The sequence below is a fragment of the Lycorma delicatula genome, chromosome 13, assembly GCF_047948215.1.
Source record: "Lycorma delicatula isolate Av1 chromosome 13, ASM4794821v1, whole genome shotgun sequence".
Lineage (NCBI taxonomy): Eukaryota > Metazoa > Arthropoda > Insecta > Hemiptera > Fulgoridae > Lycorma > Lycorma delicatula.
This window is the reverse complement of record NC_134467.1, coordinates 21,203,002-21,219,950: the sequence shown is the minus strand read 5'-3', so window position 1 is coordinate 21,219,950 and position 16,949 is coordinate 21,203,002. Positions and strand designations below refer to the sequence as shown.

General features: G+C 34.7%; 1 protein-coding gene across 1 annotated transcript in view; it reads right to left on the bottom strand.

The window, feature by feature from the left end:
* LOC142334035 (uncharacterized) overlaps positions 1 to 16,949 on the bottom strand; it is a 211,311-nt gene that overhangs the window by 145,665 nt on the left and 48,697 nt on the right. The window contains exon 2 of the mRNA XM_075381700.1: positions 13,542 to 13,662. Within this exon, the coding sequence (XP_075237815.1) occupies positions 13,542 to 13,662 (121 nt within the window). The remainder of the gene's footprint in view (positions 1 to 13,541; positions 13,663 to 16,949) is intronic.

Below are 16,949 nucleotides of genomic sequence, written 5' to 3'. Positions count from 1 at the left end.
ATGTGGTGCACAGTCACGCGGCAGTTGCATCGTGTGCATAGAGGTGGTTGTCCTCTTGTAAACAGGTACTCGTGTGTCCTATCCGCAATCGACAGAGAACTACTTCCTCACGCCGGGGTTTTCTGTATGAGGAGTTCCATGGTAACACAGAATCTTTAATCTGACGGAGTTTATTATCAACGGTAGCCGTCCAATCACCTTGCCACCTTGCTCTTAATAATTGTTTTACATAGTTAATGAAATCAGAAGTAGCAACTCGGGTGGTGAAAGGAGGCTGGTTACATGCTTCTTTGGCAGCGGAATCTGCATGTTCATTACCTGGAATCCCTACGTGGCTAGGGACCCAGCAAAAACTTAATTCTGTGTTGCGATTATTCAACTCGGCGATTGCGTTATAAATTTCAATGACGATAGGATGTTTAGAATAAAAGTTTTTTAAGGCATGGAGAGCACTACACGAGTCACTGCAAATAAGAATTTTTCTATATTTAGGGTTAATGATGTTCAAAGCCTTATTTATAGCGTATAGTTCAGCGGTAAACACACTCGTAATATCGGGTAGTAGTAGTAGTAGTAGTCAAATAATACAAATAATACTTTGGGGACAATATTAAGGGTAAGAGAACCGATTAAAGTTTAAAAATATTGATTTTTTGAATTTTTCAAACGTTATTTAAACTTGTAATATTATTAAAAGTTTAAATAATAAACTTTCACTTATTATTTCTTATAGTACAGTCAATTTGTATTTTTATTTGAAAATCCTTACCTACCGATTGATGTTTTTTCCTAATGTTAGGGGTGACGAGCGAAGCTTAACTCCAGATTTTTAACATCCCCTCCCATAGATTTTTGAAAAACTCAAAAAGTTTTTAAAATGGGTTTTTCTCTGAATCTATGCATTTTAGAGAAACGTTTTTCAAGCAAAAAATGTAGAAGACATTCTCCTCTACAATTAATGTTTTTAAAGTTATGCCATATAATTTGAATTTGAAATACTAGGTGGCGCTGAAGTTGTAATAAACGTGTTTTTTCACCGGAAAAAGTTGTTTTTAGTCTGTCTGTATTGCATTTGGAAAAGTTTTTAATCTCAAAAAAAAAGACAACTTTTATTTAAACAATTTTCTTGTACCACTTACCGTTTTGGAGCTGTAGCTTGTGAAAGTGTGAAAATGTTACTATTAAGATTATTGACCTGTGAATTGGGCACGTTTTCGAAACCAGTCTATTCGCTGAACAATGGTGATCTCCCCGCTACAGTAACAATAGGACCGCTTGCGTTGCCATTGTACCGCTATAACTCTGAAATGCTAAGTCGTACAAGAAAATTGTTTAAATAAAAGTTGTCTGTTTTTTTTTAGATTAACAACTTTTTCGAATGCAATACAGACGAAAAACAATTTTTTCCGGTAAAAAAACCGAAAAAACACTATTTTTACAACTTCAGCACCACCTAGTATTTCAATTTCAAATTATATTACATAACTTCAAAAACATTAATTGTAGAGGAGAATGTTCTCTACATTTTTTATTTGAAAAACTTTTCTCTAAAATGCATAGATTCTGAGAAAAACGCATTTCAAAAACCTTTTGAGTTTTTCAAAAATCTATGGGAGGGGTATGTTACAAATCTGGAGTTAGCTTCCCTCATCGCCTCTAACGCATGGACAAAAGATCAATCGGTAGGTAAGGATTTTCAAATTCAGCCTATTTTGATGACAAATTGCCTGTACTATTATATAAAAGAGAATGTCCTGATTGATTCACTGACTCATAATCAACGTAAAACCAAAACTATTATAGGTAGAGTCTTGAAATTTTAAGGGTACCTTCGTATCTTTAAGTAGTCGTGCACTAAGAAAGGATTTTGCGAAATTTTGATTTTATGGGGTTCAAATCGATAAAAAACTAAATTTCCTCTTAACAGCGCTACCTGTTGGACGTAAAAGCAACATACGCTGTACTAAATATTTTACGATTCCATTGCAATGTTTCCGATATGTGTGTCCGCCATAGACTAAAAAACTACAGGACCGATTTACGCGCGGGGAAGAAGGGAGAAAGGTAAAAATCGGGATGAAGGGGAAAATTAATATAAAAAAGGGGAAGAGAAAGGGAAAAGAGAAAAAAGAATGAAGAAAGAGGAAGGGGGAAAGGGAAACGATGGGAAAGGAGGAACGGAAAGTAAGGGAAAGAGAAACAGGAGAAGGAAAGGGAAACGGGAGAAAACGGGAAGGGAAATCGAAGCAAGCCATGACCTTCTGATCGTGACGGGAAGTCCAAGTAACCATAGAGTACGGGCGAAGCCGCGATGGGGCTGCTAGATTTGGGATTGTAATAATTTTTTGTTTATCTTTATTGGACTTTTATATTGAACTATTTTAATTCGTTCATAAAATGGATTGGTCTAACAAATATTGTTCAATTTTCTTATCTACCTTTATTTATGTCTTGGGCAACAATTCATTGTTTATCGTATATTCCTTCAGTATTTTTCATAAAAATTTTTATTTACCGTTTAATCAGGATTTAATGAAAATCTAAATATAATATTTTAAATTAAATATTTTTTATTAAAAAAAAATTTAATATTAAAAGCATTGCTAATGAAGCTACATTTATATTGTGGGCGAATTCGCGACGGGGTACGCTAGTATTATAATAATATTTCATCATAATTTAACCCCCTCCAACCCAAAAAAAAAATTTGGGGTAACTTATTATTGGTTATACATTTTTTATTGAATTTTTTTTTAGTTTCTTCTATTTAACACCGTTTTCTTTAAAAGTGATTTTAGAGGTGGGGAAGAAAAAAATAAAAAATTGAATTTTTAAAACGTTTTTCGTTTATTTAAACCTATAATATAATTTAAGAATAAAACTTCATCACAAATGACCCCCCTCCACCACAAAAAAAAATGTATAATTAATATAATTATTAAAGATTTAAATGAGAGAAAGGCTCCTGGAATAGACGGAATACCTGTAGAATTACTGCGCAGTGCAGGTGAGGAAGCGATTGATAAATTATACAAACTGCTGTGTAATATTTATGAAAAAGGGGAATTTCTGTCAAACATCAAAAAAAGTGTTATAGTCATGATACCAAAGAAAGCAGGGGCAGATAAATGTGAAGAATACAGAACAATTACTTTAACTAGTCGTGCATGAAAAATCTTAACTAGAATTCTATACAGAAGAATTGAGAGGAGAGTGGAAGAAGTGTTAGGAGAAGATGAATTTGGTTTCAGAAAATGTATAGGGACAAGGGAAGCAATTTTAGGCCTCAGATTAATAGTAGAAGGAAGATTAAAGAAAAACAAACCGACATACTTGGCGTTTATAGATCTAGAAAAGGCGTTCCATAACGTACACTGGAATAAAATGTTCAGCATTTTAAAAAAAATTAGGGTTCAAATACGGAGAAAGAAGAACGATTGCTAACATTTACTGGAACCTAACAGCAACAGTAATAATTGAAGAACATAAGAAAGAAGCCGTAATAAGAAAGGGAGTCCGACAAGGATGTTCCCTATCTCCGTTAATTTTTAATCTTTACATGGAACTAGCAGTTAATGATGTTAAAGAACAATTTAGATTTGGAGTAACAGTACAAGGTGAAAAGATAAAGATGCTACGATTTGCTGATGATATAGTAATTCTAGCCGAGAGTAAAAGGGATTTAGAAGAAACAATGAACGGCATAGATGAAGTCCTACGCAAGAACTATCGCATGAAAATAAACAAGAACAAAACAAAAGTAATGAAATGTAGTAGAAATAACAAAGATGGACCGCTGAATGTGAAAATAGGAGGAGAAAAGATTATGGAGGTAGAAGAATTTTGTTATTTGGGAAGTAGAATTACTAAAGATGGACGAAGCAAGAGCGATATAAAATGCCAAATAACACAAGCGAAACGAGCCTTCAGTAAGAAATATAATTTGTTTACATCAAAAATTAATTTAAATGTCAGGAAAAGATTTTTGAAAGTATATGTTTGGAGTGTCGCTTTATATGGAAGTGAAAGTTGGACGATCGGAGTATCTGAGAAGAAAAGATTAGAAGCTTTTGAAATGCGGTGCTATAGGAGAATGTTAAAAATCAGATGGGTGAATAAAATCACAAATGAAGAGATGTTGCGGCTAATGGATGAAGAAAGAAGCATTTGGAAAAATATAGTTAAAAGAAGAGACAGACTTATAGGCCACATACTAAGGCATCCTGGAATAGTCGCTTTAATATTGGAAGGACAGGTAGAAGGAAAAAATTGTGTAGGCAGGCCACATTTGGAATATGTAAAACAAATTGTTAGGGATGTAGGATGTAGAGGGTATACTGAAATGAAACTACTAGCACTAGATAGGGAATCTTAGAGAGCTGCATCAAACCAGTCAAATGACTGAAGACAAAAAAAATATATATATAAGTATACATTTATAATTTTCCCACTATCTATCTATATAGTTTTCCTGGCCTTGAAAAGGCCCAGAAAGAATTTTCTGGAGCAGCACCCTCGTTAATTTTAGCTACGACTCGTCTTCAGTTTTATGGACATTTATGCAAAATGAACGACCAAAAATTTACAAAACAATTCTTTAATTTCTACATAAACAGAATTACAAAAAAAAATAACCGGTTTAAAGAAATAGAAACAGGTCTAAAAACATTAAACATTTCTCTACATCTGTGTAAAGATAGGAGATATATTTAGTAAAGAGATTCAAGAATCTAAGTTTCAAAAAAGAATGTAAAAGAAGGGTATAAATCTAAATAGATGAACGACAATAACAAAGCAAAAGAATGAAAAGCATTTGGGTAAAGAAGAAAAGTCAAAACTCTGCAAAAGTTATATATAGTGAACGGAATGAAAAGAACAAAAAATTAAATAAATAAAATTAGTAAAAACAACTACAGTTTTACCTATAAATCATTGGTAAAAATTTTAATAATAATTTACAAATGATCATATGTTAACACTTCACAGCAAGTAAATGTCTTACCCATTTTGCATGGAGCAATGATACAGAACATGTTTACGTTATAGTGTATTCTCAAGAGAACACTAAAAGCTTTTTGCTGTTTTCTTGACCCAATTTGATTTGTTTGCATCGTTTTATTTTATAAAATAGGTATTTTTTGAATATCATAGGTTTATATATATATATATATATATATATATATATATATATATATATATATATTACACTAGCCGATAAGGGAGCTCTCTTCGCTCGCCTTCCCGTTTAGCCCCCCACCCGCTGAGGCCCTGTGTTTTTTTAAACTCATGGTTTTGAGAATAATAATCTATATGTATAAAAATAAATGTTTGTACTGTTTCCGTTCTTATACAATTCACCCGATTGTTATGAAACTTTGGTGAGTTGTGAGCTCGCCCGCGAAAGTTTCTGAATTAGTTTGAACCCGCTAAGTGACGCTGGAGTCGAGATATTTCCAAAAATTTGTATTTATGTTATGATTTCGCTCATATTCAGGAATACGTGTTACTTACATAGAAAAAAATACATCTACAAAAAATGGACCCGCTAGATGGCGCTGGGGTTGAGATATTTTGAAAAATTGTATTTATGGTCCGATTTGTATCATATTCAGAATATATATATTAATCACGTGAAAAAAATATGTTTTGCAAAACTACACCCGCTAGGTGGCACCACTGTCGAGATATTTACGAAACATAAAAATATACAAATAGTCTTTCTTCTTCTATATATATAAATATAAAAGGCAATTTTCTTATGTGTTTCCACTAAAAAACTACTGGACCGATTTACACGCGGGTTATTGCAAAATGGTCCGCGTTGCCCGGAGAAGGTTTAAAGCTATTGAAATCCTTGATCTGACCAGTAGAAAAAAAATTAAGGTTATTTTGCATCGACTACTGTGTTTAGAAAGTAGTTTGAATTATATCCGATAGATAGAGCTGTTTTTTTAACCCACCGGGTTGGTCTAATGGTGAAAGCGTCTTCCCAAATCAGCTGATTTGGAAGTCGAGATATTTACGAAACATAAAAATATACAAATAGTCTTTCTTCTTCTATATATATAAATATAAAAGGCAATTTTCTTATGTGTTTCCACTAAAAAACTACTAGACCGATTTACAAGCGGGTTATTGCAAAATGGTCCGCGTTGCCCGGAGAAGGTTTAAAGCTATTGAAATCCTTGATCTGACTAGTAGAAAAACAATTAGGGTTATTTTGAATCGACTACTGTGTTTAGAAAGTAGTTTGAATTATATCCGATAGATAGAGCTGTTTTTTTAACCCACCGGGTTGGTCTAATGGTGAAAGCGTCTTCCCAAATCAGCTGATTTGGAAGTCGAGAGTTCCAGTGTTCAAGCCTACTAAAGCAAATTACTTTTATACGGATTTGAATATTAGATCGTAGTGTTCTTTGGTGGTTGGGTTTCAATTAACCACACATCTCAGGAGTGGTCAAACTAAGACTGTAAATGACTACACTTTATTTACACTCATACATATCATCCTCATTCATCCTCTGAAGCAATACCTGAACCATAATTCCTGGAGGCTAAACAGGAAAAAGGAAAAAAGGTAATGCTGTTTTAAAAATTGGATTTATTTACATTCTGACTTTTATAAAATAAAAGGTTAAATTTTATGAAGTTCCGTAATGTTTTACACTGTTTTATCAGACTTTCAATTGTGTTCATTAAATCTATGTATATATATTGTTACCACATATATGCCTAATTTAATATCGGCGGGAGATAACGGTAGCAACGATGTGAGCGGGCGCACAGTATACAGACGCGCTGATACAGCATCACTTCCACCGCGCAGTTCTCCAACCATAGTGGCGCTGCAGCCCCACCACTCTCAGGCTCTAATAAAAGAGCATGCACGAGAGTGAATTTGCAATTCATCGTCGACCACCACCCGCAGAAAACCAAGAAGAAGAAGTTCCCCGGCCGGCCCTACATGGGACCTCCCAGCGGATGCCAACATCCCCGCCGGAACAGCAGGCCTGGCCGACCCGCCGAGGGAGCCGCTGGACCCGGACGCTACCTTCCCGCTCCAGCTCCAACTTGCCGGGCTTTAATCGCACTGGCCGACGGACTCAGCAGTAGTAGCCGGTCCAGCGTGGGATCGCTCGGCCGCGCCGGGGCGAAGGACCACCAACGCCGATCCGACACAGCAGGGCTCGGACGGGGGTCTCCACTACGCTGTAGTGGAGACCCAACTGTCGCTAAGGGAAAGCCCGGTCGGACTTCAATGGATGAGCCGCAACTCTCCGACTTTGCCGGAGACCACCTTCCGAACCCAACAGCTCTTCTCAGAGCTAACGCAAAAAAAGGTTATGGATTACGAACCGTCGATTCGAAGACAACAGCCCTTCTCAGGGCTACCTAAAGGTTAGCAATTACAAAGAGCTGTCGAAGCCAATCTACGACAAGGACGGCCTTTTTCAGGGCCACCATAAGGTTAGTAACTGCCACGTGCCGTCGAAGCCATTCGGCGACAATATATATACTCAAATCTAGCAATAGCGAAGCATTGCCGAGCCTGCCACCAATAAATAAAACCAAATAAATTTATCCCATAATTTGGGTCTCAAGAATAAAAATCCGGTTTTATTTTACTTAAGGCGAATTAAATCAAGGCGAAATCTTTCGCCAACGAAGCGTTTTATATCTATGTTTATATGGACGTTTTTAAGTAGTTTCACCATTAAAAAATGTCCTGAAAATTTGTTATTTTCTTCATAAATCATTCTGTACATTCGAATAAAGAAGATAAATATTATTTTAAAACATTTAAAATAAGACAAATAATAACCGATAACGAAACAAATAAAAAAATTGATTATAGATGGGGAATAGTAAATTGAGAAAGAATGGTGGTTGGGGGGGGGGGTAAATTTGACAGCAGGAAGGAGGATGAAAGAGGGGGAGTTCATATAATAATGTCTGAAATATTGATTTTAATGTTTTACAAAGAGACCTGTCATATCGAACGTAAAAAAATGATAATCATTATTTTAACAAACAAATGATTATCATTATCTACTCGATTACATATATTTTAATCTAAATAAATTAAAAAAATAATTATCCTCTCTATCTGTATACAAGATATTTTACCATAATTACATGTTAAAGATACAACTTTATGAATAACAAACAACTTAATAATAGTAAAATGGAGATATTATACAGAGTGATTTACAAAGTATGTAAGAACGCTTTCAGGACTTGTTCTAATGGTGAAAGTAAAATTACAAAAAATTTTAAAAACTTGCTTTATACTTTTTAATTAAATTATTATCATACAATGCAAAAGTTTAATTAGTAGGTTAATTTGGATTTCAAATGATACATTATAGATTGAAATTTCTAGTCTATATTTATATAAAAATCAATGTGTGCCTGTCTGTATGTCTCTTATGCTTTCCTAAACCGTTTATCCGATAGCGATGAAACTTTGGGGAATGGTTGGACGCATGCCAGAGAAGGTTTATGAATTAGTTTGGACCCGCTAGGTGGCGCTGGCGTCGAGATATTTCGAAAAATTGTATTTATATTAAACAAATATACAAACAGACTTTTTTATTCTATATATATATATATATATAAGGCATGTTCGTATGTGTGTCCGCTAAAGACCAAAAAACTAATGGACCGATTTACGCGCGGGCAAAAGGGAAAAAGGGGAAAATGGAAATCGGGGAAAAGGTAAAGAGAAAGGGGGAAAACGGGAAACGGTAAAAAGGAAACTGGTAGACGGGTGAGGGAGAAGGGTGAAAGGGAGAAGTTGGAAAGGGAAAGGGGGAAGGAGAGTAAGTGAAAGGTAAAACTTGTGAAGTTCAGTTTTTTCATTATTTTATCAAATTTTCAATTTTGTTCATTTAAACTCTCTCGCACGCTCTCTATCTATCTCTATCTCTCTCTCTCTCTCTCTCTCTCTCTCTCTCTCTCTCTCTCTCTCTCTCTCTCTCTCTCTCTCTCTCTCTGTATCTATGAATGTATGTCTATATCTCTGTATGTATGTATATATATATATATAAGTGATGACGAAATGTCAAATTCGAAACCACAAAATATCCCGTACCAAGTTTTTGTCATTTTTTTATGTCAAAAAGCTATCGAATTTGTTATCTGCGACCCTAAAAACCCGGCATAGCCGTTTTGCAGATTTTACAATTTTTTACACCCGCACCCTTAATTTATCCCCTTTGGGGGGGGGGGGGATTTTTGCAAAATAAATTGTGGAATATTGTATTGTTACCCGACCTTAATAAGCGTGCAAAGTTTCATCAATAGGCACTGTCAGAAAGTATGTTAAATTAAAGATGCAAGGTTTGAGGACAAACATGAAAAATAAAAAACAATGTGAGATAAAGAAAAGCAAGTAATAAAGAAGGCCGGTCTTCGTGGCGCGAGTGGTACCGTCTCGGCCTTTCATCAGGAGATCCCGGGTCGCATCCCGGCCAGCACACACACACACACACACACACACACACTACAAATCATTCATCACATCCTTTGAAGCAGTACCTAATGGTAGTCCCTAAGGTTAAACAAACAAATAAAGAAATAACAAAGAAGAAAATTTAAACAAACATAGTTCCAAAACGCTTCGTTAGCTGGCAAATGATTTAGCTATAATTTCAGCGCTTTTGCTAAAATTAAGCCAAACTGTAATTCTTGGAACCTAAATTAAGGGGTATATTTAATGGTTTTATATGAAATATGACCTGAAAAATTGAAAGAAAAAAAATATGTCCGAGAAGTTGGACTCTATCATCTTCGAAATAGTTCCCTTGGGAAGGCACGCAACGCTTTAAAAGGTTTTCCCTCTCTTCATAGCAATGTTGGAACTCAAAAACCGGAATATCCTTCAGTTGGTCGGTACCAATTTTTTTCTAATGTTTTCTACTGTTACAAAATGGTGTCCTTTGAGGTGTTTTTTAAAAGTCGGGAAAAGGAAAAAGTCGCAGGGACTTAAGTCAGGTGAATAAGGTGGTTGAGGAACTACAAGAATGTTTTCCCTTGCCAAAAACTCATTAATTCAGAGTGAAGTGTGACAAGGTCCATTGTCATGATGCAGCATCCAGATATCTTTGATGGCTGGCAGTCTTTTCCGCAATTTTTCAAGAATTTCTCGGTAAACATATTAATTTACAGTCTGTCCTGTAGGCAAAAAATCCTTATGGATAATCCAATTACTATCGAAGAAAAAAATTAGCATGGTTTTGATTTGCTCATTTTTGCATTTTTGGGACGTGGTGGTTTGAAGTGTGCCACTCCTTGCTCTGGCGTTTTGTTTCTGGGTCGTACTCAAATATCTAAGATTCATCACCAGTAATAACATTTTTTTAGAAAATCAGAATCGGTTTCAATTTGCCGTAGAAGATCGCGGCTCACTTCTACCCTGTTGTTTTTTGTTCACCAGTGAGATTTTTTGGAACTAATTTTACACAAACTTTTTTCATGTCCAATTTGTTTCTCAAAATCTGATGGACTGTGGTACCGTTCAAATTCAATTGTTCTGCAATCATTCTGACAGTTAATTGCTGGTTGTACCCCATTAAGTCTCTGTTTCACTCAATATTGTCATCACTTTTTGACGTTAACGGTCTTCCAAAGCGTGGATCGTTCGCAACATTTCCAGGCCATCTGAAAATGCTTTAAACCAAATAAAAACTTGGGCTTGTGACAGAGCGTCAACTCCATACACCCTTTTCAATTTTGAAAAAGTTTCAATAGCATTCTCACAAAGTTTAATACAAAACTTGATTGTTCAACGTTGCTTATAATTAGTATCACTCATTTTTGTAACGCACACCAAAATCTCGTTTCACGAAAAGTTTGTTTACGTCTCACGTGGCAAAAATAGAATAGAAATATTAATACCTAATATTAATCAGCTGTTCATATAAACATATGTTTACTAGTAACATTACAGTGTTGCCACTTTGATTGCCAAACAAAAAAACCTAGTCTTACTAGTGTATTTACAGACTTTGTACGTTAGTAAAATTGTCAAAATCCAGTGAAAAAAATTCAAAAGAACGGGGAAGTAAATTTTTAACTGTTCGTAAATTAAAAGGATACTTTTTATCTTTTTGAAATATTCCTCACTTTCTTATCATATTTTGTTCTGTTATTTACAGTACAATAAGAAATTCTTCTGGGTTTGTTGCCCAGGGTACGTTCAATATGCTGAATTACGTTTATTCTTCTTCCTCGACTGGATTTTATTTTGATGAAGACGGCAATAATCTGGAGTAACTTAAGTACCGAAATACGGAAGAAAAGTTTCTATGGCCTAAAATTCTCCAGAGAATCTCCTAGAATTCTCTAGGATTCTCCTAGAATTCTCTCTAAGGTAGAAAATGTAGAAGAAGAATGGGAGAATGTTAAAAAGGAAATTCTTAAATCAGCAGAAGCAAATTTAGGCGGAATAAAGAGAACTGGTAGAAAACCTTGGGTTTCAGACGATATATTGCAGCTGATGGATGAACGTAGAAAATATAAGAATGCTAATGATGAAGAAAGTAAAAGGAACTATCGGCAATTAAGAAATGCTATAAATAGGAAGTGCAAACTGGCGAAAGAAGAGTGGATTAAAGAAAAGTGTTCAGAAGTGGAAAGAGAAATGAACATTAGTAAAATAGACGGAGCATACAGGAAAGTTAAGGAAAATTTTGGGGTACATAAATTAAAATCTAATAATGTGTTAAACAAAGATGGTACACCAATATATAATACGAAAGGTAAAGTCGATAGATGGGTGGAATATATTGAAGAGTTATACGGAGGAAATGAATTAGAAAATGGTTTTATAGAGGAAGAAGAGGAAGTTGAGGAGGATGAAATGGGAGAAACAATACTGAGATCTGAATTTAAGAGAGCATTAAAAGATTTAAATGGCAGAAAGGCTCCTGGAATAGACGGAATACCTGCAGAATTACTGCGCAGTGCAGGTGAGGAAGCGATTGATAGATTATACAAACTGGTGTGTAATATTTATGAAAAAGGGGAATTTCCGTCAGACTTCAAAAAAAGTGTTATAGTTATGATACCAAAGAAAGCAGGGGCAGATAAATGTGAAGAATATAGAACAATTAGTTTAACTAGTCATGCATCAAAAATCTTAACTAGAATTTTATACAGAAGAATTGAGAGGAGTGTGGAAGAAGTGTTAGGAGAAGACCAATTTGGTTTCGCTATTGACCAATTGTTTAGCTTGTGCTATTCGACATTTTATATCGCTCCTGCTTCGTCCATCTTTAGTAATTCTACTTCCCAAATAACAAAATTCTTCTACCTCCATAATCTTTTCTCTTCCTATTTTTAAATTCACTGGTGCATCTTCGTTATTTCTACTACATTTCATTACTTTCGTTTTGTTCTTGTTTATTCCCACGCGGTAATTTTTGCGTAGGACTTCATCCTAATCGCTCATTGTTTCTTTTAAATCTTTTTTACTCTAAGCTAGAATTACTATATCATCAGCAAATCGTATCGCCTTTATCTTTTCACCTTGTACTGTTACTCCGAATCTAAATTGTTATTTAACATCATTAACTGCTAGTTCCATGTAAAGATTAAAAATTAACGGAGATAGGGAACATCCTTGTCGGACTCCCTTTCTTATTACGGCTTCTTTCGTATGTTCTTCAATTATTACTGTTGCTGTTTGGTTCCTGTACATGTTAGCAATTGTTCTTCTATCTCTGTATTTGAACCCTAATTTTTTTAAAATGCTGAACATTTTATTCCAATCTACGTTATCGAAAGCCTTTTCTAGATCTATAAACGTGAAGTATGTCGGTTTGTTTTTCTTTAATCTTCCTTCTACTATTAATCTGAGGCCTAGAATTGCTTCCCTTGTCCCTATACATTTTCTGAAACCAAATTCATCTTCTCCTAGCCCTTCTTCCACTCTCCTCTCAATTCTTCTATACAGAATTCTTGTTAAGATTTTTGGTGCATAACCAGTTAAGCTAATTGTTCTGAATTCTTCACGTTTATCTGCCCTTGCTTTCTTTGGCATCATGATTATAACACTCTTTTTATGAAGTCTGGCGGAACTTCCCCTTTTCCGTAAATATCACACACATATCAATCGCTTCCTCACCGCCACTACGCAGTAATTCTGCAGGTATTCCGTCTATTCCAAGAGCCTTTCTGCCATTCAAATCGTATTATAATTTTAAACCAAAATACCAATGCTATTCAACTTTTCAATCGATAAATCATACGAAATTATCAAATTTACACCTTAAATTAAATTTTTTAAGAATTTTAGCATGGTTTCATTTTTTTTACTCATGGTGCAGAAATTTTTCACAAACATTAATTCTAAAACTATACGTTTTCGTACCTAAGTTTATATTAACTTTTTTCCTTTATTTTCTTTTATAGAACATGTCCTAAATTTTATACGCTTCTTTGTAAGATATCTTATATAATAATACAATACCTGGGAAAATAAAATAGATTAGGTTTCATAAAAAAACATTTATTTTATATATAACTAAAACACTTACCAATATTTCCATCGGCAGCGACATTTGTTTTTGTCAATTGTATTGATAACAGTAATAGAATCAGTTTAACTACCAGGAAGCACGAATTAACTGATAATTCCTTCCTGTAGTAGTCCATTCCCTGAAAAAAAAAAAATTATAAATAAATAATTCTAAAAATCTATATCTTTTATACAGAGTGATTCAGGAGGATAGGGCAATATTTTCACAACTCATTCTAGAAGCTAAAAATAAGAAAAAAGTTCATATAAACATAGGTCCTGTGTTAAACATATTATAAATAACAATTTTCAATGAATGTTTGGTGTGGTATCATAGATGACCAATTAATTGGTCCTTTCATACTACAACATCGTGTGACGGAGAAATTATCTGGAATTTTTACGTAATGAATTTATTATATTGCTGGAAAATATCCCCTTAGCAAAACGAATTGAAATGTATTACCAACTTGATGGAGCTCCTACACATTTCACTAATGAAGTAAGGTAATGTCTTAATGAAAAGTTTGCTGGTAAATGGATAGGACGTGGAGGGCCGGTTAATTGGCCACCGAGAACCCCAGACCTCACTCCGATGGATTATTGTTTGTGGGGATGGTTGAAAAATGAGGTTTACAAGCAAAAAGTAGACACACGCGATGAACTGATTGCTCGCATTCTCAACGCTGCAGCTATAATTAAGGAACACAAAGATACCGTTACACTGGCAACACAAGACTAGACAAAAACGCGACAACAAAATAAGTCCCAGTTCAATTTTTAATCCCCGAATATAGAAATGTGGAAATAGAGGGGTATGTGTTTCACCTGTACGGTGTATGTTCATAATTTTCTCGGCAAATATCGACTTAATTCTTTCATTGTCATTTTTTCCCAAAGGTTTTGAGCCATAAATGTCATCCAATTTTTAATTTTCTACGTCATTTTTTTAAACTTCAAGGGTTTTTTAAATTTTATACTTTTATAACTATATTGAAAATAAGATATTTAACCGTAAAATACGTCGTAAAAATACAATCTAATTATTATAATTTGATTTAAATGTAGATGGGTCACTGAATATAAAAATATAAAGAGAAAAAATTTCGGAGGTAAACGAATTTTGTTATTTGGGAAGTAGAATTACTAAAGATGGACGGATGGAAGCAGGAGTGATATAAAATGCCGAAAAGCACAGGTGAAACAAGCCTTCAGTCAGAAATATAATTTGTTTACATCAAAAATTAATTTAAACGTCAGGAAAATATTTTTGAAAGTATATGTTTGGAACGTTGCTTTATATAGAAGTGAAACTTGGACGATCGAAGTATCTGAGAAGAAAAGATTAGAAGCTTTTGAAATGCGGTAATATAGGAGAACGTTAAAAATCAGACTAATGGATAAAGTGACAAACAAAGAGGTGATGCGGCAAATAGATGAAGAAAGAAGCATTTGGAAAAATATAGCTAAACAAAGAGACAGATTTTTTAGGCCACATATTATGGCATCCTGGAATAGTCGCTTTGATATTGGAAGGACAGGTAGATGGAAAAAATTGTGCAGTCAGGTAACGTTTGGAATATATAAAACAAATTGTATAGGATGTAAGTGGTATACCGAAATGAAACGACTGGCAGTAGATAAGGAACCTTGAAGAGCTGTATCAAACCAGTCATATGACTGAAGACAAAAACAAATTGATTAAAATTAATATGAAACTTCAACATAAAAAAATTAAAATTTAAATCTCAAATAAAAGTATAAATGTAGTTTATATATTAAAATAAATAAATGTTTGTAAATAACAAATAAAACAAATAACAAAACGAAATAATGTTACCGATAACGCCATACAATTCTTATCAATATTATTTCCCTTATATTTACTGACATATAAAACATTATAACTATATAAGAAGGAAACAAAATAATAAACAAGAACAAACAGTAAAAACATTTACAGATAAAGAACAACAGAAATTCCATCGAGTTTATACATTAATAATAATTAAATATACTAACGATATGTAAATAGAGTATTTTTAGAGACAATACAAGAGACTTGGATTTATTCATGTATACCTTACTATATTATTATTATTTTTATTATTACATTATACATGTCTTTTATAAAATATTACACATTTTATTACAGAGAGTGAAAAACTTAAAACCGAACAAAGCCGGCTACAACTGCAGTCAGTATTGTTTGTGTACGTTAATATTCTCGTATGTAGTCAAATGCAGTATATTTTCATTCTTTCCAGTTGTGTTTTTCTAAAGTGGCTTATTTAATTGAGGAAAGGACCTTTATAGAGGAATTTTATGTGCGTAAAACATCCTTTCAAGAAACTCGTCAAAAATTGGCGGAAATTTTTTCCGAATAGTAGTATTCCAAACAAAGAACAGCATACATATGAGTTGATTTTCAGTCAAATGAACACCTGATGTTTGACTGCCCTGCTCTTTTCTTTTGGGGGGGGGGGGGGTCAGAGACCGGGCAACCCTGGAACTTAGAGGTCAAGGGGAAAATTGGCCGCTCGTAAGCGACGAGTCAGTGTGGCGAGAGCCACATTTTCGGGCCGTGTAGAAGTTTCTAAATGCGGTTGCTTTGTTCAACCGACATCCACAGTTTATTTAAGGGAAAGGCTCTTACCGCACTGCCGTGGGAACCTAATCCTGAGTATGGCTGATCACCAGCCAATTATGGCCCCAAGCGCTATAAAATGGTGGACAGGTACTTGCTGGAATTCAGCGACCTAGGCGGTGGAAGCGAATTGCTGCCTAGACAAAATAAATATTATTATGGATGACATATACATTTTAAGTAGTTGACGAAGTGCGTCTACCCATTTTAGCAAATGTATGACAAGTGATCGGTTGGGACACGTAAGCCGATGATGCATGGTACCACGCTTAGTCCACTCATGCTGTTAGGTAAGCTCTAGGAGCTGTTAGGATGCTGGTGGCTAAACGGTTCGAGGCTCAGTTGCCGTTTATGGCACAGACATTCGGTCTTATGCAATAGGGTGACCAAATGAGGTGGTGGCGGGAGAAATGCCAAGTAAACCAATATAAGTTGATTAAAAAAGGATCTGTTTCAAACGCAAAACGAAGTTGAGTTCCTTGGTTGTCCGAGATAAGGCGCTACTTGTATCGACTACAGAAATTTAATTCGGGAACTTTTCAGACATACTGTGAATACAAGGTGTGTGAGAAAAGTAATGATATTGGTAACACTGCGAGCGATCTGGCAACTGTTTGTCTACCGGTCTGTGCTATATCGGTTTGTTCATCCCTTCCACATGCTCAGTACGAGTTTCAACTCCGTTCCGCCAACACATTATTTTTGACAGCGCCATCAGTGAAGTTGTGTGTTACGAAAATGGAGCATCGGAATTTAGAACAAATCGCGTTTTTGCTAAAC